The sequence below is a fragment of the Oncorhynchus keta genome, chromosome 1 (genome assembly GCF_023373465.1).
Source record: "Oncorhynchus keta strain PuntledgeMale-10-30-2019 chromosome 1, Oket_V2, whole genome shotgun sequence".
Classification (NCBI taxonomy): Eukaryota; Metazoa; Chordata; class Actinopteri; order Salmoniformes; family Salmonidae; genus Oncorhynchus; species Oncorhynchus keta.
In genome coordinates, this window is record NC_068421.1 from 68880853 (window position 1) to 68903033 (window position 22181).

General features: G+C 42.0%; 1 protein-coding gene across 2 annotated transcripts in view; it reads left to right on the forward strand.

The window, feature by feature from the left end:
* LOC118391914 (flavin-containing monooxygenase 5-like) overlaps positions 1–22181 on the forward strand; it is a 36559-nt gene that overhangs the window by 10519 nt on the left and 3859 nt on the right. For both annotated transcript variants that reach the window (XM_035783425.2, XM_035783414.2), the window contains exons 2-6: positions 7420–7558; positions 8862–9050; positions 9183–9348; positions 9585–9727; positions 21975–22171. In XM_035783425.2, coding sequence (XP_035639318.1) covers positions 7427–7558; positions 8862–9050; positions 9183–9348; positions 9585–9727; positions 21975–22171 — 827 coding nt within the window. In that variant the 5' untranslated portion in view covers positions 7420–7426. The remainder of the gene's footprint in view (positions 1–7419; positions 7559–8861; positions 9051–9182; positions 9349–9584; positions 9728–21974; positions 22172–22181) is intronic.

A 22181-nucleotide genomic window follows, 5' to 3' on the forward strand; every position in this document is an offset into this window, starting at 1 on the left:
TATTACCTTATTGGAGAGTAATACTGGGATCATTTGGATTGGGTAAAGTAGTCTAGGTAAAACGTTCATTTTCAAGAGGGATATTCTACCCAACCAAGAAATGGGGAGAGAGTTCCAGCGCTCCAGATCCTGTCTTACTGTATCAAACAAAGGAACAAAATTGGCTTTGTACATTAGCTGGAATTTAGGAGTTACAAATATACCCAGATACATGAAACCTGAGGGAGACCATTTAAAAGGGAAGGGGGGAGAAGTATTAGGTACAGAATGCAGGCTACCAAGTGGCATAGCCTCTGACTTAGTAAGGTTAATCTTGTCGCCTGAGAATCCGCTGAATAATTCAATAATATTAATAAGAGATGTAATTGAAGTCTCGGGACTAGAGATGAATATCAGGACATCATCAGCATACAAGCTTATTTTATGGTGAACATCTCCAATGAGCAGCCCCTGTATAGCAGACGTTACCCTGATGGCCTCGGCCAGTGGTTCCATAACGAGTGCAAAGAGGGGGGATAAAGGACAGCCCTGTTTGGTACCTCTGTGTATAGAGAAGCTATTTGACCGTAGCCCATTAGTAAGGACAGCAGCCTGAAGATCATCATATAAAACTTTCACCCATTTTATAAAGTTGTCCCCCAGACCAAATTTATTTAGAGCAAATAATAGGTAAGACCACTCCACACGATCAAATGCTTTCTCAGCATCTAGGGAGAGCACAAGACCATCCACAGCACTTTGTTGGTAGGCTTGAATTACATTAAGAAGCCGCCTGACGTTGTTGCATGACTTACGGCCCCTAATGAAGCCAGTTTGGTCTCCTTTCACAATTAGTGGCAATGAGTCCTCTAATCTTGTGGCTAGAATTTTAGAAAGCAATTTTCTATCCACATTCAGAAGGGAAATTGGTCTGTACGAGGAACAAGACTCTGGACATTTTCCCTTTTTGAGAATAAGTGAAATGTTGGCTTCTCTCAGCGTTTGAGGGAGTTGGTCATTTGAAAATGAGTGGTTAAACATATCACACAATGGCTCAAGGATCAGGCCATGGAACTCTTTATAGAACTCACTACAAAACCCGTCTGGTCCTGGGGCCTTACCATTTTGCAGATTCTTAATTGCGAACATTATCTCTTCCTTGGTAATAGGGGCATTAAGGAGGGACCTCTGTTCTTCGGAGATAGTAGGGAGCTCAATCTTACCAAAGAAGTTCTCCATTAATTTGGGTGCATCCTTTGGCAGTTCTGAGGCATAAAGGTTTGTATAAAATTTCTTAAATGAGTCACTTATCAATTTATTTTCATATAAATGATTACCATCAGAATCAGTAATAGTAGCAATTGACTGAGAGTCAGCCCTCTTTTTAGCTAGGTATGCCAAGTACTTTCCTGGCTTATCGCCATGTTCATATAGCTTTTGCCTGACAAATCTCATTTTCTTTTCAGCGTCCTGTGTTAGGAGAGAGTCTAACGTTGATCTAATGACTGATATTTCCTTTAATAGGGCAGGAGTGGGCGTTTTAATGTAGTCCTTCTCTTTAGTTCCTAATTCACCCTCTAACATTTTTGCTTTTCCCGCTTTTTCCGTCTCTTAGTAGCTGTGTATGACATAATCAGACCCCTGGCATACGCTTTACAGGTCTCCCAAAGGAGCGAGGGGTTATCTGTTGATTGAGAGTTAATAGAGAAAAATGCTTTAAACTCTGTTATAAAATATGATGTGAATGTATGGTCTTTAAGAATGGTTGTGCTCAACCTCCAATGTCTTGACCGATTGAATGCCCCGTTGAGTTTTATGTCCAGGATCACCTCAGCATGATCAGATATGACTATGCTTCCTATCCTAGCAGATAAAACGGACTGCAAAGACGTCTTGGGCATAAAAAAATAATCTATTCTAGTCTGACATCCATGAGGTGCAGAGAAAAAAGTGAACTCTCTATTGGAGGGATGGAAAGCTCTCCAGACATCCGCATACCCCAGATCATCACAAATAACTTTAAGTGACTTAGCTTGAGGAGAGAGTGAAGCTATACCACTGGGAAACTTATCAATAAGGGGGTTCAACAAGCAGTTAAAATCTCCTCCAACCACTGCAGTGTCTGAGTTTAATTCTGAAAAGTCTAGAAATGCCTTAGTGAGGAAATCAGGGGGGTGAGCAGGGGGGAAGTAAATATTCATTATGGAAATGTTCTGCCCTTGTAAAGTACCATTTAATTATAACAAAGCGACCAAATTTATCTTTCACACAATTCAAGACCTTAAGTGGGAAGTTATTTTTCACCTGAATTGCTACACCTCTACTTCTGGATGTAAATGATGAGAAAAACACTTGACCAAACCCTCCTTGTTGTAATTTCAGGTGCTCCTTATCATCCAAATGGGTTTCTTGCAACAGGGCAATATCAATATTGTCTTTTGAAAAAAAAGACGATACTTTCTTCCTCTTAATGGGGTTATGGCTCCCTCTAATGTTCCACGTACGTCTGTTATCTGCCATTGTATCTTGACCATTCAATATCCAGACTGAATCCTACTGTAAAAGTGGGGTGGTACCTTTTTCCATGTGTTGAACTCTCCTCTATCTCACTAAGCATAAACAAACGATATGAACTCGAACTATACTAAACCCAAAAATTAAACATGTAAAAATCCAAAAGGGGGTTTTCCCACTAGCTAACATGCAGGGGATTTCAACTCTCCAATGTAGACTCTTAAGTCCGCATTGCCGCTCAATAGCCTCATCCTTTATATATATGGAAAATAAAATCAATAGAAGAAGATTGAGGCTCTTCCACCTAAAACAAAGCCTGGGCACCGATATAGATTCACACATATCTCAGCCTGAGCTATAGCGGCTATTACTTTAGCAAGAAAAATAATAAAGATACGAATATTACTGAGCCGGAGTACGTGAGGACTCACACCACTGTTTCATGATCAGATTCAACCAAAAATAAGCAAAGTTATTCAATGCTGTGGAGGTGCAGGTTAAAGTTATTTACCCGAGAGAGTCAATGAACACAGCAGCCTCTTCAGGTGTGTAGAGCTTTTTAGGTGATCCGTTGACCATAATCTTCAATGTGGCCGGGTACAACAGTGCGTAGTCCATCTTCATTCTCCTGAGTCGAGCCTTCGCCTCATCAAACGCTTTGCGTCTTCGTACAACCGCTGTGGAGTAATCATTGAAGAATGAGACCTTTGGACCTTTATGTTGACTACCAACAGAGCCGATGTTTCTAGCCGCATCCATGACGCGCTGCTTGTCGGTGAAGTTGTGGAACTTTATAACCACCGGCCGTGGGCGTTGATTGGGGCCCGGTATCGGTGCTTGAGAGCGATGGGCTCTGTCCAGCTTCACACGAGCAGCCTTAGTGTCCATTTGTAGGTAGCCAGGGATCCATTCCTCAAAGAATTTTACTGAACGTGTCTCTTCAAAATTTTCCGGGAGTCCCACGACACGAATATTGCATCTGCGTCCTCGATTATCCAAGTCGTCAATGTGCTCCGCCATTTCGCGCACCTGTTTCTCAAGTGCTTTTATCTTAGCGTCCATAGATGTAGTTGAAGTTTCCACTGCAGCAATCCTTCCTTCCGCCTCAACAACACGTTTCACAACGCTCTGTATTTCAGCTGAATGGCTTGCTATTGCTTCCAAGACCGTTCTTATCTTAACATTACTAAAGTGATCGATGCTATCAGTCATCTTTTGAATTATCAGGTCCATTGTGCCTGGGTCCGCAATGGTGTTAGCTTCGCTAACGTTAGCTAGCTCCTCATGCACATCCACAGGGGTGGTGGTTTTGGTCGACTTCTTAGTAGTTCTATTGGGCATGTTGTCGGAGATTTTTGCGAAATAGTCGTCAAGACTCATTATATGGTAACTTATTTCGCCAATTCTACCACTTTTTCAAGCTAGGAGATTAATGTAAGAATATAAATTTACGAATGCCACGAGAGCTCGCTGAAACACCGTGTTCTCTCTACGGCGCCATTTTGTCCCCCGAAAATATATAGATTAATGTGAAGTTACAGTATAGACTGACTCAAACTCACAGTGCATTCGGAAAGTATTCAGACACCTTGACTTTTTCCACATTTTGTTATTTTACAGCCTTGTTCAAAAATGGACTTAATAGTTTCCACCCCTCATCAATCTACACACAATACTCAATAATGACAATGCAAAAACAGGTTTTTAGAAATGTTTGCAAATTTCTATATCACATTTACATAACTATTCAGACCCTTTACTCAGTACTTTGTTAAAGCACTTTTGACAGTGATTACAGCCGAGTATTCTTGGGTATGACGCTACAAGCTTGGCACCCTTGTATTTGGGGAGTTTCTCCCATTTCTTCTCTGCAGATCCTCTCAAGGTCTGTCAGGTTGGATCGGGTTCAAGTCCGGGCTCTGGCTGGGCCATTCAGAGACTTGTCTCGACGCCACTCCTGCGTTGTCTTGGCTGTGCTTAGTGTCGTTGTCCTGTTGGAAGGAGAACCTTCCCCAGTCTGAGGTCCTGAGCGCTCTGGAGCAGGTTTTCATCAAGGATCTCTCTGTACTTTGTTCTGGTCATCTTTGCCTCGATCCTGACTATTTTCCCATCCCTGCTGCTGAAAAAACATCCCGACAGCATGATGCTGCCACCACCATGCCTCACCGTAGGAATGGTGCCATCCTCCAGATGTGACACTTGGTATTCAGGCTAAAGAGTTCAATCATGGTTTCATCAGACCATAGAATATTGTTTCTCATGGTCTGAGATTCCTCTAGGGGCCTTTTGTAAACTCCAAGCAGGCTGTTATGTGCCTTTTACTGAGGAGTGACTTCCGTCTGGCCACTCTATCATAAAGGCCTGATTGGTGGAGTGCTGCATAGATGGGAGAACCTTCCAGAAGGACAACCATCTCCACTGCAGAACTCTGGAGCTCTATCAGATTGACCATCGTGTTCTTTGGTCACCTCCCTGATCGGGGCCCTTCTCCCCCGATTGCTCAGTTTGGCCGGGCGGACAGCTCTAGGAAGAGTCTTGGTGGTTCTAAAATTCTTCCAATTAAGAATGATGAAGGCTACTGTGGAAACAGGATGCACCTGAGTCTCATAGCAACGGGTCTAAAACTTATAGAAATGTGATATTTCAGCGACTGTATAAAAACCTGTTTTTGCTTTGTCATTATGGGGTATAATGTGCAGATTGAGGAAAAACAATTCAATCCATTTTAGAATAAGGCTAATGTAACAAAATGTAGAAAAAAGAGAAGGGGTCTGAATACTTTCTGAATGCGCTGTAAATAGCTGTGAGTTGCTAAGCCAATCATTGATTGACAATGGTGTTTGGATTTTAAATCCAATCTGTGAAGTTTTAAAGAAATAGTGTTTTCAGAGAAATGCAAAATATGGTTAAAATAAAACAAATGGGGAAAAAAGCCTTGAATTCCCCATTTCACACCTCAGTCCACTCCACTGCCCCACCAGGGCCTATGGTCAAGGGGTCATAAACTTTATTTCTTAGCTGGACAATTTTCGTGACCATCCTCCAGAAACGGTGCCATTCCCACTAACCAATCAGGCACTGATCTGGTCTGGCAATGATCCTCTCCTGCATGTGCAGGTTTCCTAGTGTCCAGGAGTGTAGTGCTGCCGGAGCGTGGGCTAGTGGTGCTCCCTCACTTTTTCGGAGCTGGTAAAACTATTTTGGGAAAATTTATTTTGATAAATTATATTTAATTGCCAATAAAATCCCATGCTGAATGGCAAACCAAATAAATATGTATAGCAGCCTAAAGGTAGGTAAGTGGCAGTGTCTTTTCTCTGACAGTGGCGAGATTTATGAAGAACTGTAGGCTATGTGTGTGTGTGTGTACTGCGGAGGCCTGTCAGGCTTGACAAGTTTGGCCAATAAGATTGTGGGGGAAAAATCTGCAGCTCGGCGGAGTGTGACGGGGTTTAAACAGATTAACTTTCTCACACCAACGGTATCTATGATCCAAATTCACTGCGTCTGCATTGATGTTCATACAACTCCACGGACCCCCTCTTGCGCAGTGGAACCCAGAATGATATGTGACACCATTCTGCCAAAGATTCCAAAACCAGAGTGGCCACTGAAAAGCCCAAGGAGCCTGACCGCCTCTGGAAGATGCTGTAGCCCTGCTTAGGATATTTGCAGCAAAGTTAGTCACCAACACTCTGGATAACATCAAAACAACATAACCAGCTCTGCTAGGGCAAGTAATGGTCAGAGTGGGGTGTTCTCTCATGTGTCTGGAAGTAGTTAGCAAGCTAGCCAATGTTGGCCAGTAAGCTTAGGTGTGGAAACAGAGCGAGAGGGGGGACTCAGAAGCACCAAGGAACAATGCGCTGAACCACAAACTGAACTGAATCCCTGATTGACGGACCTCCACCTACAGACAGACATATGTTTGTGATATACTGAGATTTCTACGTAGACTTTTTTTTATTTTTTACATGTCTTTGTTTATTACTGCCGTTGTGAGGCCAGAACATTTGGATCAATCCTACTCATCGGCCAGAGTGTCCGGAGTGCGCGTTGAACTTTCCGAAAGCCACACGTTTTGAATTACGAACTGACAATCTGACAGCACAGTTGCAGTCACCAACGCTCTAGATAACATAACAGCCTAACAAGCTTTGCTAGGACGAGTAATGTTCAGTAATGTTCAGTGAGATGTTATGTCATTTGTGTCTGGAAGTAGTTAGCAAGGGTGCTTGACTTCTGTTCGTACAGAACGCTCTGCTCAACCCTTAGAGGTGGGCGCGGTGCTAAAGCTTAAGAGGGTGTGAACGATGCTGAATGATTGTAGAAGGCTCTTCAATAGTAGTACCGAAACATTCAAAGGCCATTTTACAACAAAAAAAAAGTTTACAAGTTTATCAACTATCAAACCAAAATGACTTTCCCATTGTTCCTCAACTGTAGTGTGTGATATAGCATGTTGGAGCTCTGAATCTCTACTTTTATCCAATGTAAAAGACTGGTCCAAATGTTTCTATATAAGACCGGTTTGGAGCCGGTCGGTCACATATGCTTTGATTGAAACAAAATACAAGAAAGTCTAATAGTTTAATGCCATCTGCTCTAAATCACTCACGAAAGAGTAATTCAAGAATAGCTAAATGCATATTCCCATCCATGAAACTGATTGAGATCAAATGAATGGCATGCAGATGCAGTTTGGACATGAGTCATCATTCATGATAATGCATTTTGAAATGAAGTATGCCTAACTTGGTGTTTGAGGCTATTCAATAAGCTACATCTGTCGGTACAAACTTTGAGGAAATTATGACGTGATTTACACCACTGTCAGTCTTTCTCCAGGTGAGTGTGATATTGTAAATTAGTTGTAGTTATTCCAATGGTACAAACATTGCTCGCTCTCTCTCTCTCTCTCTGTAGTTCCATCATGGTGCGTACAGTAGCAGTGATTGGGGCAGGTCCCTCAGGTCTGACCAGCATCAAGAGCTGTCTGGATGAGGGTCTGGAGCCCACCTGCTTTGAGAGCAGTGAAGACATCGGAGGGCTGTGGAGGTTTAAGGTGAGTGGACTGGGTGAGGAACCTGATGCCTGATCAACACTAATCTACTCTGTGTGTGTGCATACGTGCGTGTGTGTGTTGTGAGTGTACCTATATGGAGTTTTGGGATTGCCCACTACTGCTGGAGATTTCAATATCCAATATAAATGACACTGGCTCTGTTTCAATATCTAAAGTGTATGCATCATAGATTACCCAGGATTTGTTCCAATATCTAATGCATTGGACACATTTAGAAGGGGTCTATTCACCTTATGATGCCCTGCTCACTTGACCTAGTTCCTGGGTTTCCACTAGTTATCACACCCACAAAGAAAACATGAATGAAAACAAATGTGCTTTCTGGTCATAATTTAAGTTTACGGTTAGGCTAAAGGTTAGCAGTGTGGTTAGTGTTACGGCGGTTAGGTTTAAAATACAATTTTTAGAAGAGATTGTAGAAATAGGCAGGGTTTATGACTTTGTCGTTGTGGTAACTAGTGATGACACGTTCCTGATCGAACGTGATTGTTCTACTTCCAGCCCATTCACAAACAAGCAAAACTTAATTAAATATTAATTAAGTTGGTCGAAACTTGCACAGAATTTGAAAGATTTGTTTAGGAAAATTATTGAAAAAATGTGAAAGTTTGTTTTAACGTAATATAAGCACTCGGAAGCTGACGTCAGTTAGCATTCTCATAGAGAATGATTGACGGTGATAGCTAGTTAGCATATTAGACTGTATCAAATGGTCGTTATACTTAGGCTGTATCCTAATCAAAGATCAATGCTTGAATGGCAATGTTAGACACAGAATATCAATGAAAACTAAAACCGTGTTCAAAATGTTTTCTGTATAGATAACATTACGATATTTGCAATATTTTGTCACAAAGCGAGCTAGCTAACACCGCCAGTCATTCTCTGAGAATACTAATGCTAAATAATGTCCGCTTCCGAGTGCTTATACTATGTGAAAACAAACGTTTATATTTTTGAAATAATTTTCGTCAACATAGAATTAACATTTAATTAATAGTTTTGACAAAGGTAAATCATATTTAACAAAGTTGTTTGTTTGTTAATGGGCCGTAAGGAGGATAACAGTCGTAACCATTTGGATGCGCCCTTCAAATCAAACTTTGTCACATGCGCAGAATACAACAAGTGTTGACCTTACCGTGAACTGCTTACTTACAAGCCCTTAACCAACAGTGCAGTTCAAGAAGAGTTAGGAAAATATTTACCAAATAAACTTGCCAGGTGTTATAAGTTGTGTGTCTATTGGCGCATATCCTTAGTCTGTGTCCTTGTCCTTTAGGAGCATCCAGACCCAGGCAGGGCCAACATCTACCAGTCAGTCATCATCAACAGCTCCAAGGAAATGATGTCATACAGCGACTTCCCTCCTCCAGCTCACCTGCCCAACAACATGCACCACTCCCAGCTGCTGATCTACCTACGACTTTACGCTGAGACCTTTGACCTCTTCAAGCACATCGTCTTCCAGGTCAGGGGGCATGAAGGAAGGAAGTTGATGTTTATTCAGTCACATCTTATGTTATGATCCCTTTCAATGGTAAATAATGATTCATTTTGTGGTGTGTGCGTGCATGTCTGCCTGTCTACCTGTGTGTGTCAGACCACTGTGGTGAGTGTGCGACAGAGGCCAGACTTCCCAGTATCGGGCCAGTGGGAGGTGGAGACAGAGAGGACAGAAGGTCAGAGGGAGTCTCAGGTCTTTGATGCTGTGATGGTCTGCACCGGTCACTTTACACAACCACACCTGCCTCTCAAAGACTTCCCAGGTAACTGTCAACTCTCTGTCGCTATCATAGTCCCCGGTGACATTGTATTGTCCATTTTATATGCTACTATCACTGGAGATATATAGACTCACATCCTTCTTACATACATCATCATGTGTATATTCCAGTCATAGCCCTCACAACTTGTAATTTGAATAATATGCTTGATTATCATCATTAATCAATTACCATGATAGTGTATCATTATTTATCATTTGTTTTTCTTATCCACCCAGGTATAGAGGAGTTTGAGGGCAGGTACTTACATAGTTGGGAATATCGCAGTGCTGAGGGGCTGCAGGGGAAGAGGGTGGTGGTGGTCGGGATCGGGAATTCTGGAGGTGACATCGCTGTGGATGCCAGCAGAGTAGCGGAGCAGGTGAGTGGGAAATCCTCTGATTCTTCTGGAAGTATTTCTCTGCAAAACTCCTAGCTATCATGAACAGGAAGAGACTAAGCAATCTTTAGCACCATTCGTTCTCGCTGTCAATAATTCTAATGGTAACCGTATCCATTGGGAAAGAGTGAGGTGATTGCCATCTGAGAGTCAACATCTTTATTGCAGCAGCTCTGTACGGAGCTATCATTGTTAAGTAACATAGTAAATGCAAAACATTTCATATTTAAATTCATGCACTTCAAAATTAATTTTGTAACTTTGTCCCAGCAGCATTTAACTGCATGCACTCCCACATCATATGGGGACAATTTCATCGTAAAACATTTCCTGTGTTAAATAGTCTGTGAACAATTTTTTAAAAAAGAGGTAAAGACAGTTTCAGGTTGGATATTCGCCTTTTAGTTTTCCTTACGTCCACCAACAGCAGTTAGGGACCGTCAACATAGTGACAAATCACATTTTTCTAATTTCAATAGCTATTTAACCATTACTCCTAAAACTTTAAAAACTGGTTCTAGCTAACCCGATCGCATAGACACACACTTATTTTTTTTTTATTTGCATCTCGCACTATTTCAAATGATTTATTTAAATTTTTCATATGACCTACTGCACTCAAACAAGGTTCAGAATGTCCATGGACTACCCTTCTATATTGCACACCCTTTAGTTTGTCCATTTTCATGTCACAACATTTTACATAAAAAAAAAAAAAAAGTACAATTTCAATAGCTCCTTGGTCATGTGACTTCAAACAAGGTTCAGAATGTCCACTCAGTGGGCCTTCACATTGCACACCCTTTAGTTTGTCAATTTTCATCTCACATTTTTACATTAATTTTTCTCCTCCTTGGTCATGTGACCTACTGACTTCGAACATGGTGCAGAATGTACCCTTCTATATTGCACACTCTTGTGTACGTACATTTTTCAATGTTTTAAATTTCAATAGCTCCTTGGTCATGTCAATTACACACCTCTGAAGCGTGCAGTGGATATACACCCATATTGCATAACCTTTAGTTATGTCTCTTCTATGTTGTACATTTAATATTAGTTTGACAATTAGGGGGTTCAGTCCAGTGTTGTGTTTACCCTTTAATATTTATCTATAATAATTGGTAGTTCTCAGTACTTATTTTCCCTGTTTCTTTTATTTTTAACAGCGGTACACAATAGGAGAGAGACAGATTATATCTCCTTTCGTCGTTAATATCAACCATAAAGGGCAAAGTACATGCTATTAATTGTCCAAAGCAGGGATGGAGAGTGAGCTAGTGTGGTAGGCTGCAGTGGGTTTGCTGGTCAATACATATACTGAACATGTAACCACAGTAATGGTGGCCAGTATATCAATGAATAAAAATATAATATTGACATATTATATTTAATCTTTTCCAACATGTCAACAGACACTGAAATGTTTCATACTTAATTGAAGTTAACTTTCTCTTTTATCCCGGGTTGATGTACATGTCAGAGCCTCTTCAGTGTGGATGGGGTATAGCATACATTATCCCTGGTTGATGTACATGTCAGAGCCTCTTCAGTGTGGATGGGGTATAGCGTACATTATCCCTGGTTGATGTACATGTCAGAGCCTCTTCAGTGTGGATGGGGTATAGCATACATTATCCCTGGTTGATGTACATGTCAGAGCCTCTTCAGTGTGGATGGGGTACAGCATACATTATCCCTGGTTGATGTACATGTCAGAGCCTCTTCAGTGTGGATGGGGTACAGCATACATTAACCCTGGTTGATGTACATGTCAGAGCCTCTTCAGTGTGGATGGGGTATAGCATACATTATCCCTGGTTGATGTACATGTCAGAGCCTCTTCAGTGTGGATGGGGTATAGCATACATTATCCCTGGTTGATGTACATGTCAGAGCCTCTTCAGTGTGGATGGGGTACAGCATACATTATCCCTGGTTGATGTACATGTCAGAGCCTCTTCAGTGTGGATGGGGTATAGCATACATTATCCCTGGTTGATGTACATGTCAGAGCCTCTTCAGTGTGGATGGGGTATAGCATACATTATCCCTGGTTGATGTACATGTCAGAGCCTCTTCAGTGTGGATGGGGTATAGCATACATTATCCCTGGTTGATGTACATGTCAGAGCCTCTTCAGTGTGGATGGGGTATAGCGTACATTATCCCTGGTTGATGTACATGTCAGAGCCTCTTCAGTGTGGATGGGGTATAGCGTACATTATCCCTGGTTGATGTACATTTCAGAGCCTCTTCAGTGTGGATGGGGTATAGCATACATTATCCCTGGTTGATGTACATGTCAGAGCCTCTTCAGTGTGGATGGGGTATAGCATACATTATCCCTGGTTGATGTACATGTCAGAGCCTCTTCAGTGTGGATGGGGTATAGCGTACATTATCCCTGGTTGATGTACATGTCAGAGCCTCTTCAGTGTGGATGGGGTATAGCGTACATTATCCCTGGTTGATGTACATGTCAGAGCCTCTTCAGTGTGGATGGGGTATAGCGTACATTATCCCTGGTTGATGTACATTTCAGAGCCTCTTCAGTGTGGATGGGGTATAGCATACATTATCCCTGGTTGATGTACATGTCAGAGCCTCTTCAGTGTGGATGGGGTATAGCGTACATTATCCCTGGTTGATGTACATGTCAGAGCCTCTTCAGTGTGGATGGGGTATAGCATACATTATCCCTGGTTGATGTACATGTCAGAGCCTCTTCAGTGTGGATGGGGTATAGCTTACATTATCCCTGGTTGATGTACATGTCAGAGCCTCTTCAGTGTGGATGGGGTATAGCGTACATTTTCAACAACAGACTGCACTTCAGTTTGTGTTCTTTACTCTGTTTAACAATTTCGTCTTCATTCCTAGTTACAGCGCATGGAACCACCGCAAAACATTCAATCTAAAACAAAAAGTGTAACACGTTATAAATAATATCAATGTAGTATGACGAATTAGCCATCCATTGTGTTATATCATAAATTGTCTTACATGCCGTCACTGTTGTCAAAAGATTATTTTCAGTTGCTCCATGTGTTTTTGAAGGTTCCATGTCAATTTGGGAGGGGATGTTGGAAGTTCTGTGCAACTTTCTTGGCCATCTACACCAAAATATAAGAGTTTTTGACCTAATTGTCACAACAGCTAACCATTCATTATTGAAAATATAACTATCAAACCTGCTTTACGAAGACCCCACAGCTAAAGGTGTCCTGCTGCATGGTGAGTTATTTCACCTCCTTTCCACTTAATGTCCACCCAGTCATCTTTTCCATGGCAGGATCTTCTCATTTTGAACTATTCTCTTTTTTTATGTAAAAATAATGTAATTATGATTAGTTAGAGGCAAATGAATACACAGGCCAAATTTGTAGGCTGTTTTCCTTATCACTATAATCTAGTAATTTAGTAGTAGAGGTAACTTCCTTTATGCCCCATTTTACACACACACACAGCTTAAATTATAGGCACTGAACCATTTACAGGACAATAATAAAAGTAGCATATAGGATCCAACCCTATCAGAGTGAATAAATGTAGAGCGTTTGTAGACTTTAAGAAAAAATAATGAAGTGACAGTTTCATCAGTACGTGCTTAAAGAAAGTCATATCACAAAGATCACAGATGACAGTGCCCACCAAATCTATGACAATAGAGAATGAATTGTAAGCACCAAAGTGTGTTTGTCAAAATAGTATCTGACAATGTCAGTTGTTGAACATAATACTTCTATTTGCAATTTATGATATATGCAGTTGAGGAATATTCCATGTACCAACACTACATGTAGGATGGACATAAGACATTCCCACATACAGTATTTATTTATTTCACCTTTATTCAACCAGGTAATCAAATCAAATGTATTTATATTGCCCTTCGTACATCAGCTGATATCTCAAAGTGCTGTACAGAAACCCAGCCTAAAACCCCAAACAGCAAGCAATGCAGGTGTAGAAGCACGGTGGCTAGGAAAAACTCCCTAGAAAGGCCAAAACCTAGGAAGAAACCTAGAGAGGAACCAGGCTATGTGGGGTGGCCAGTCCTCTTCTGGCTATGCCAGGTGGAGATTATAACAGAACATGGCCAAGATGTTCAAATGTTCATAAATGACCAGCATGTTCGAATAATAAGAAGGCAGAACAGTTGAAACTGGAGCAGCAGCACGGCCAGGTGGACTGGGGACAGCAAGGAGTCATCATGTCAGGTAGTCATGGGGCATGGTCCTAGGGCTCAGGTCCTCCGAGAGAGGGAGAGAGAGAAAGAAAGAGAAGGAGAGAATTAGAGAACGCACACTTAGATTCACACAGGACACCGAATAGGACAGGAGAAGTACTCCAGATATAACAAACTGACCCTAGTCCCCCGACACAAACTACTGCAGCATAAATACTGGAGGCTGAGACAGGAGGGGTCAGGAGACACTGTGGCCCCATCCGAGGACACCCCCGGACAGGGCCCAACAGGAAGGATATAAGTTGAGAACAAGTACTCATTTACAACTGTGACCTGGCCAAGATGAAGCAAAGCAGTATGGCAAACAACAACACAGAGTTACACATAGAATAAACGTACAGTTAATAACACAATAGAAAACTATATACAGTTTGTGCAAATGAGGTAAGGCAATAAATAGGCCGTAGTGGTGAAATAATTACAATTTTGCAAATAAACACTGGCGTGATAGATGTGCAGCAGATGAATGTGCAAGTAGAGCTACTGGGGTGCAAAGGAGCAAAATAATACATTAAATAAATAACAATATGGGGATGAGGTAGTTGGATGGGCTATTTACAGATGGGCTATGTACAGGTGCAATTATCTGTAAGCTGCTCTAGCTGATGCTTAAAGATAGTGAGGGAGATATGAGTCTCCAGCTTCAGTGATTTTTGCAATTTGTTCCAGTCATTGGCAGCAGAGAACTGGAAGGAAAGGCAGCCTAAGGAGGAATTGGTTTTGGGGGTGACCGGTGAAATATACCTGCTGGAGCGAGTGCTATGGGTGGGTGCTGCTATGGTGACCAGTGAGCTGAGATAAGGCGGGGCTTTACTTAGCAAAGAATTATAGATGACCTGGAGCCAGTGGTTTTGGCGAGGAATATGAACCGAGGGCCAGCCAACGAGAGCATACAGGTTGCAGTGGTGGGTAGTATATGGGGCGTTGGTGACGAAATGGATGGCACTGTGATAGACTGCATCCAATTTGCTGAGTAGTTGGAGGCTATTTTGTAAATGACATCACCGAAGTCAAGGATCGGTAGGATAGTCAGTTTTGCGAGGGTATGTTTGGATGCTTTGTTGTGCAACAGGAAGACTATTCTAGATTTAATATTGGATTGGAGATGCTTGAGTCTGGAAGGAGAGTTTAGTCCAACCAGACACCTAGGTATTTGTAGTTGTCCACATATTCTAAGTCAGAACCGTCCAGAGTAGAGATGCTAGGCGGGCGGGCAGGTAGCGATCAGTTGAAGAGCATGCATTTAGTTTTACTTGCATTTAAGAGCAGTTGGAGACCACGGAAGGAGAGTTGTAGGGTTAGTTAACATTGTCCAAATAAGGGCCAGAAGTATACAGAATGGTGTTGTCTGCATAGAAGTGGATCAGAGAATCACCAGCCGCAAGAGCGACATCATTGATGTATACAGAGAAAAGAGTCAACCTGAGAATTGAACCCTGTGGCACCCCCATAGACTGCCAGAGGTCCGGACAACAGGCCCTCCGATTTGACACACTGAACTCTATCTGAGAAGTAGTTGGTGAACCAGGCGAGGCAGTCATTTGAGAATCCAAGGCTGTTGAGTCTGCTGATAAGTTCCTAACTTCCCTGAAAGGTTGCATATCGCAAGGGCTATGCAATGCTAATGCAGTACACCACAGGATGTTTTTGTGCTGGTCAAGGGCAGTCAGGTCTGGAGTAAACCAAGGACTATATCTAAAATGTTTGAATGGGGCATGCTTATTTAAAAGATGGTGAGGAAAGCACTTTTAAAGAATAACCAGGCAACCTCTACTGACGGAATGAGGTCAATATCTTTCCAGGATACCCGGGACAGGTCGATTTAGAAAGGCCTGCTCGCTGAAGTGTTTTAGGGATCGTTTGACTATGATGAGGGGTGGTCGTTTGACTGTGGACCCATTACGAATGCAGGCAATGAGGCAGTGATGGCTGAGATCCTGGTTGAAGACAGCAGAGGTGTATTTGGAGGGCAGATTGGTCTGGATGATATCTATGAGGGTGCCCGAGTTTACGGATTTGGGGTTGAACCTGGTAGGTTCCATGATCATTTGGGTGAGATTGAGGGCATCTAGCTTAGATTGTAGGATGGCCGGGGTGTTAAGCATGTCCAAGTTTAGGTCACCTAACATTACCAACTCTGAAGATAAATGGGGGGCAATTAATTCACAAATGGTGTCCAGGGCGCAGCTGGGGGCTGAGGGGGGTCTGTAACAAGCGGCAATCGTGAGAGACTTATTTCTGGAAAGGTGGATTTTTAAAAGTAGAAGCTCAAACTGTTTGGGCTCAGACCTGGATAGCATGATAGAACTCTGTAGTAGATTCCAACTCCACCCCCTTTGGCAGTTCTGTCTTGGCGGAAAATGTATTCACATACATAGAGGCATTTTTCAGCTCTGATTTTACCTCTCAGAATCCAGAATGGATATGACAATGGGGCCAGCACAGGATGTAATACACCCTTACAACAATCTACTTTTTGTTCTTCTTGACTTATCTGGTAAACTGCTACTATGTGTCAAGAAAAGAGCCCCAATTAGGGGTTAGTGTACTCTAGTAAAAAAGGGCTGGTTTAGATGAAAAACTATTGCCCTGTGTCCCTGTTCATAGGGGCATGAGAGACTCGTCACTGGTAGAATTGAGTTGGCACTTTATTGGCCAAAACACCCATAGACCCACAAGGTTGAGGTTACTCATGGACAGTAATTAGTAATACTTTTTTTTTTTGCATTGATGCATTGTCTTCTAACTGTCCAATAATAGGGTCCAAAGTGTTATGAAATATTTGTTTCCATAAATACAAAGGAGGATGTCTCTCCTCATACCTCTGACACTTTAGTCAGACTGCCAGACTGTGCACCACAGAGCCAATCAGGAGAGAATACATACAGGTCAAGGGGTGTGCCTGTGCCTTTTGGATTACTCTCTTTACAGAGAACCCCTGTGGTTCAAGTCAAGAGCTACCCTTCCCCTTTCAGTCTGGTCTGCGCATGGCTGAAAGTGACAGAGCCAGCAGCCAAGATTGTTTTTCACACTATGTCCTGAAAAGTTATTACACTTATGAATGTATGTCAAATGCTAATATGTATTAGATCCAGTACAATGGAATAACTAAGACCTGAATTTGAATGCAGCGTGTTTCCGATTCCCCCTCTTTCTGTCCAGCAGGGTCAACCAAAAACACTTGGCCTGATGGTTCATGCAGATACTGGGGAAGCAATATAGAAATGTTTTGATCACTTAAAAGATTTTACTATTAAATGACCCATATCACAACCCTCATACCTCTTCACAAAAATGTACCTAAATTAATTTTGGAAAAAGGATTTTACTTCCAAAAGACGGTTAGAAATAGTAGGCTGTGCATCAAATCATTATTTTCATCAGAAAAACCAACCCTCAAATGCACTATTGCATTTTGTACGTTGTCTGCAGGTGGCTTGTTGTGAATGCACTCAAATATCAAGTCATTATCAGGTTATGGAAACTGCGTTCTAATACTCAACGTAGAAGGATTAGTCTTAATGTACAGTATATGAAAGTGGTGCTATGAAAATAATTATTTCACCTTATCAAGCTCACTCTGACTAACATCACTGCCTATTACTGTGATTAAAAAGAGCATATGAAACATTGTTTTTCATGAGGCCTGCCTGAGCTCCTTCCTTTAAGCACCTCTGTTCGAACACCTCTCCTGTCCTTGATCCATTCCACATAAAGCCATTTGTGGGTCTTTTCAGTGTCCATGTAACAAATGTTCCAGCCTCGCAATAACTATCTTTTAACTTAAAAAAAGAAGTTTAACGCCCATGTGAAATGAAGGCCTGCAAAGCTTACATATTTAAGTCTAATAGCATGAGATGAAAGTAGACAAACATCAGTGTGCAATATGAAGGCATAGTCAGTAGACATTCTGAACCTTGTTTGAGGTCAGTAGGTCACATGACCAAGGAGCTATTGAAATTTTACATTTGGAAAAATTCATGTATAATCTTGAGATGAAAATGGACAAACTTAAGGGTGTGCAATATATAGAAGGGCAGTCAGTGGACATTCTGGACCTTGTTTGAGTCAAGTTCAAGCTATTGAAATTTGAATGTTAAAAAAAAAAGTTTACACTCCCTAACTAATTCGGCTAGGAATACAAAATGCTGCTCACGTTTACACATGTTTATTAGCTTAGGAAAGTGAATTCATGTCCAAATCGTGAAAATAAGACCTGTGCAATGTGCGCAATTTCTTCCAACATAATGACACTTATTTGGAGTCTGTTGCTCAAGTGGTTTGAAAGCTATTGAGGTTTGAAAGTGCGAATATCCATCGAATATCCAACTTGAAACTGTCTTTACCTCAGCCTGTTAGCTGAGGTATTCGACGAATATTCGCACTTTCAAACCACTTGAGCCACAGACTCCAAATAAGTGTCATTATGTTGGAAAAATTACGCACAACATTGCACAGATTTTGGCATTAATTTGCTTTCCTAAGCTAACAGACACATATAATGGTACAGTACAACAGTGGTATGCAGAACGGCATCTCGAGGAGGCACAACTCGCCAATCCATGTCATGGATGGATTATTGCAGCGGACGACAACACCGGGATCCACTCCTGTCAGCTAAAAACAAGAAGCAGCAGTTCAATGCATACAATCACCAACACTGGACAATTGAAGAGTTGAAAAACATTGCCTAGTCTGACGAATCCCGGTTCCTGTTGCATCACGCTGATGGCAGAGTCAGGATTTGGCGTAAACTGCATGAGTCGATGGACCCAGCCTGCCTGGAAATACAATTTTAAAGTTTAGTACGGATAGTCCTCCTACGTCTTTCCCTCTTTGTAAGTTTGTTAATTTTAACCCGGGATCACTTACCTTGCTTGTCATGTACATTTAGAAACCTACTATGCATTATTTTCCCCCAATAGCCAGAAGGGGGAGACAAGGGAAGCATTTGAACAACAGTACCTTCAGAAAGTATCCATGCACGGATACTTATCCCACATGTTGGGGGTGTTACAGCCTAAATTCAAAATGGATTAAATATGTTTTTTTTTTTCTCACCAATCTACACACAATACCCCATAATGACAAAGGGAACCATGTTTACAATTTCTCTCTGCACATTTATTGAAATGTCTTTCTGGGTAAGTCTCTTTAAGAGCTTTCCACACCTGGATTGTGTGACATTTTACCATTTATTATTTAAAACATTCTTCAAGCTCTGTCGAATTGATTGTTGATCATTACTAGACAACCATTTTCAGGTGTTGACATAGATTTTCAAGTAGATTTAAGTCAAAGCTGTAACTCTGAAATTTAGGAACCTTGGTAAGCAACTCCAATGTATATTTGGCCTTTTAAGTTATTGTTGTGCTGAAAGGTGAATTCATCTAGCAGGGTTGTGTGGAAAGCAGACCGAACTAGGTTTTTCTCTAGAATTTTGACTCTGCTTAGCTCCATTCAATTTCTGCTTTATCCCGAAACTCCCCAGTCCTTAACTATTACAAGCATACCCATAACATGATGCAGCCACCACTATGCTTGAACATATGGAGAATGGTACTTAGTAATGTGTTGCATTGGACTTGCCCCAAACATAACACTTTGTATTCAGGACAAAAAGTGAATTGGTTTTCACATTTCTTGCACTATTACTTTAGTGCCTTGTTGCAAACAGGATGCATGGTTTGAAATATGTTTTATTTTGTACTGGCTTCCTTTACATTCTGTCAATTAGGTTAGTATTGTGGAGTGACAATGTTGTTTTCTTCTATCACAGCCATTTAAAATTGAACTGTTTTAAAGTCACCATTGGACTCCTGGTGAAATCCCTGTGCGTTTTCTTTGCATTTTACATTTACAATTTAGTCATTTAGCAGACACTTATCCAGAGTGACTTAGTTAGTGCACTCATCTTCAGATATCTAGGTGGGACAACCACATATCACAGGCATAGAAAGTACATTTTTCCTCAATATGGCTGTCAGTAGAGTCAGCGCTAGAAGGGTCGAGGTGAGGAGGAGGATTATTTAACATACTTATTGAAGAGGTAAGGTTTCAGATGTTTTTGGAAGATGGTCAGGGACTCTGCTGTTCTAGCTTCAGGGGGAGGCTGGTTCCACCATTGGGGTGGGACTGGGATGAGCGGGAACTGCCCTCCCGTAGGGATGGGAGGGTCAATAGACTAGAGGTGGCAGAACGGAGTGCTCGGTTTGGGGTGTAGGGTTAGAGCAACCTTCCCCTCTTGCTGTTCCATAGGTGAGCTCCATGGTCTTGTAGTGGATGCAAGCTTCAACTGTAAGCCAGTGGAATGTGCAGAGGAGCTGAGTGACATGATAGAACTTGGGAAGGTTGAAAACCAGGCGGGCTGCTGCGTTCTGGATAAGTTACAGGGGTTTGATGGCACAAGCAGGGAGCCCAGCCAACAGCGAGTTGCAGTATTTCAGACGGAAGAGTACAAGTGTCTGGATTAGGACCTGTGCCGCTTCCTGCGTGAGGAAAGGTTGTACTCTATGGATAATGTAGAGAATGAACCTGCAGGAGCGGGTCGTTGCTTTTGATGTTTGCAGAGAACGACAGGGTCACGCCAAGATTCTTTGCACTATGGGAGGGTGACACTGTTTTCAACCATGATGGGGAGATCTTTGAGTAGGAAGGCCTTTGCTGGGAGGAAGAGCAGTTCAGTCTTGCTGAGCTTGAGGTGTTGGGCCGACATCATCCAAGTTGAGATATCTGCCAGGCACGGAGGTATGCGTGTTAACACCTGGGTGCCAGAAGGGGGGAAGGAAAAAGTAGTTGAGTGTCATCCGCATAGCAATGATCGGAGATACCATGACCGAGCCGAGTGAGGAATGACAGAACTGAGTGACTTGGTGTGTAGAGAGAAGAGGAGAGGGCCTAGAACAGAGCCCTGGAGGACACAAGTGTGTGTGGTGCAGACGTAGATCCTCTCCACGTCACCTGGTAAGAGTGGCCTGCTAGGTAGGATGCAATCCAAGAGTGTGCAGAGCCTGAGAGGGTGGAGAGGAGGATCTGATAGTTCATGGTGTCAAAGGCAGCAGATACATCTAGGAGGATGAGAACAGAGGAGAGTCAGCTTTGGCAGTGCACAGAGCCTCTGACACAGAGAAGAACAGTCTTGGTTGAGTGAACCGTCTTGAAGCCTGACTGGTTAGTGTCAAGAACGTTGCGAGGCATTGGAAAACCTCTGGTCTTTGTGATTGAATCTGTGGTTGAAATTCACTGCTTGACTGGGGGACCTTACAATTATTTGTATGTGTGGGGTACAAAGATGAGTTAGTCATTCAAAAATCATGTTAAACACTATTATTGCACACACAATGAGTTCATGCAACTTATGTGACTTGTTAAGCAACTTTTTACTCCTGAACTTATTTAAGCTTGCCATAACAAAGGGATTGAATACTTAATGACTCAAGAGACATTTCAGCTTTTCATTTGTATTTAATTAGAATTTCCACTTTGACATTATGGGGTATTGTGTGTAGGCCAGTGACAACTCATCAATTGAATACATTTTAAATTCAGGCTGTAACACAACAAATTGTGGAAAAAGTCATTGGGTGTGAATACTTTCTGAAGGCACTGCACAGAAATTAATCAGTGGCAATTAACGCAACTGGGATTTTAGTCTGAGGTCGTATTGACTTGATTGTTCTGTTGAAGTTTCTAGAAATTGTTTTATCTATGGAAGGAAATATATTTATTCCTAAATATTAAAATGGAAAACTATTGTGATTCCATAAGTAGAGATGGAGTCCTCCATTGGGGTCTTGAGAGGCAGATTTGGTTAGATTTATTTTATAACTTGAGATGGTGCTGAATCTGTCTATGATCTTCAAGGCGTTTGGGAGGTATTGAGAGACTTTATCTAAACAATGTAAGATATCGTCGGTGTATAATGAAACTAGGCCACCTCTAACAAAGATCATTAACCCTTCCTCTCCTGGTCTACAGGTGTACCTCAGCACACGGAAGGGGGCATGGGTGGTCAGCAGGGTGGGGGCAGGGGGCTTGCCAGGTGACCTGGTGGGCACTTCACGATTGGACAAACTGCTGCAGAAGCTCTTCCCCTCCTGGATTACCTGGATGATGGAGAAGAATCTGAACCAGAGCTTTGACCACAGACTGTACGGCCTACAGCCAAAACATGGGTATGCTCTA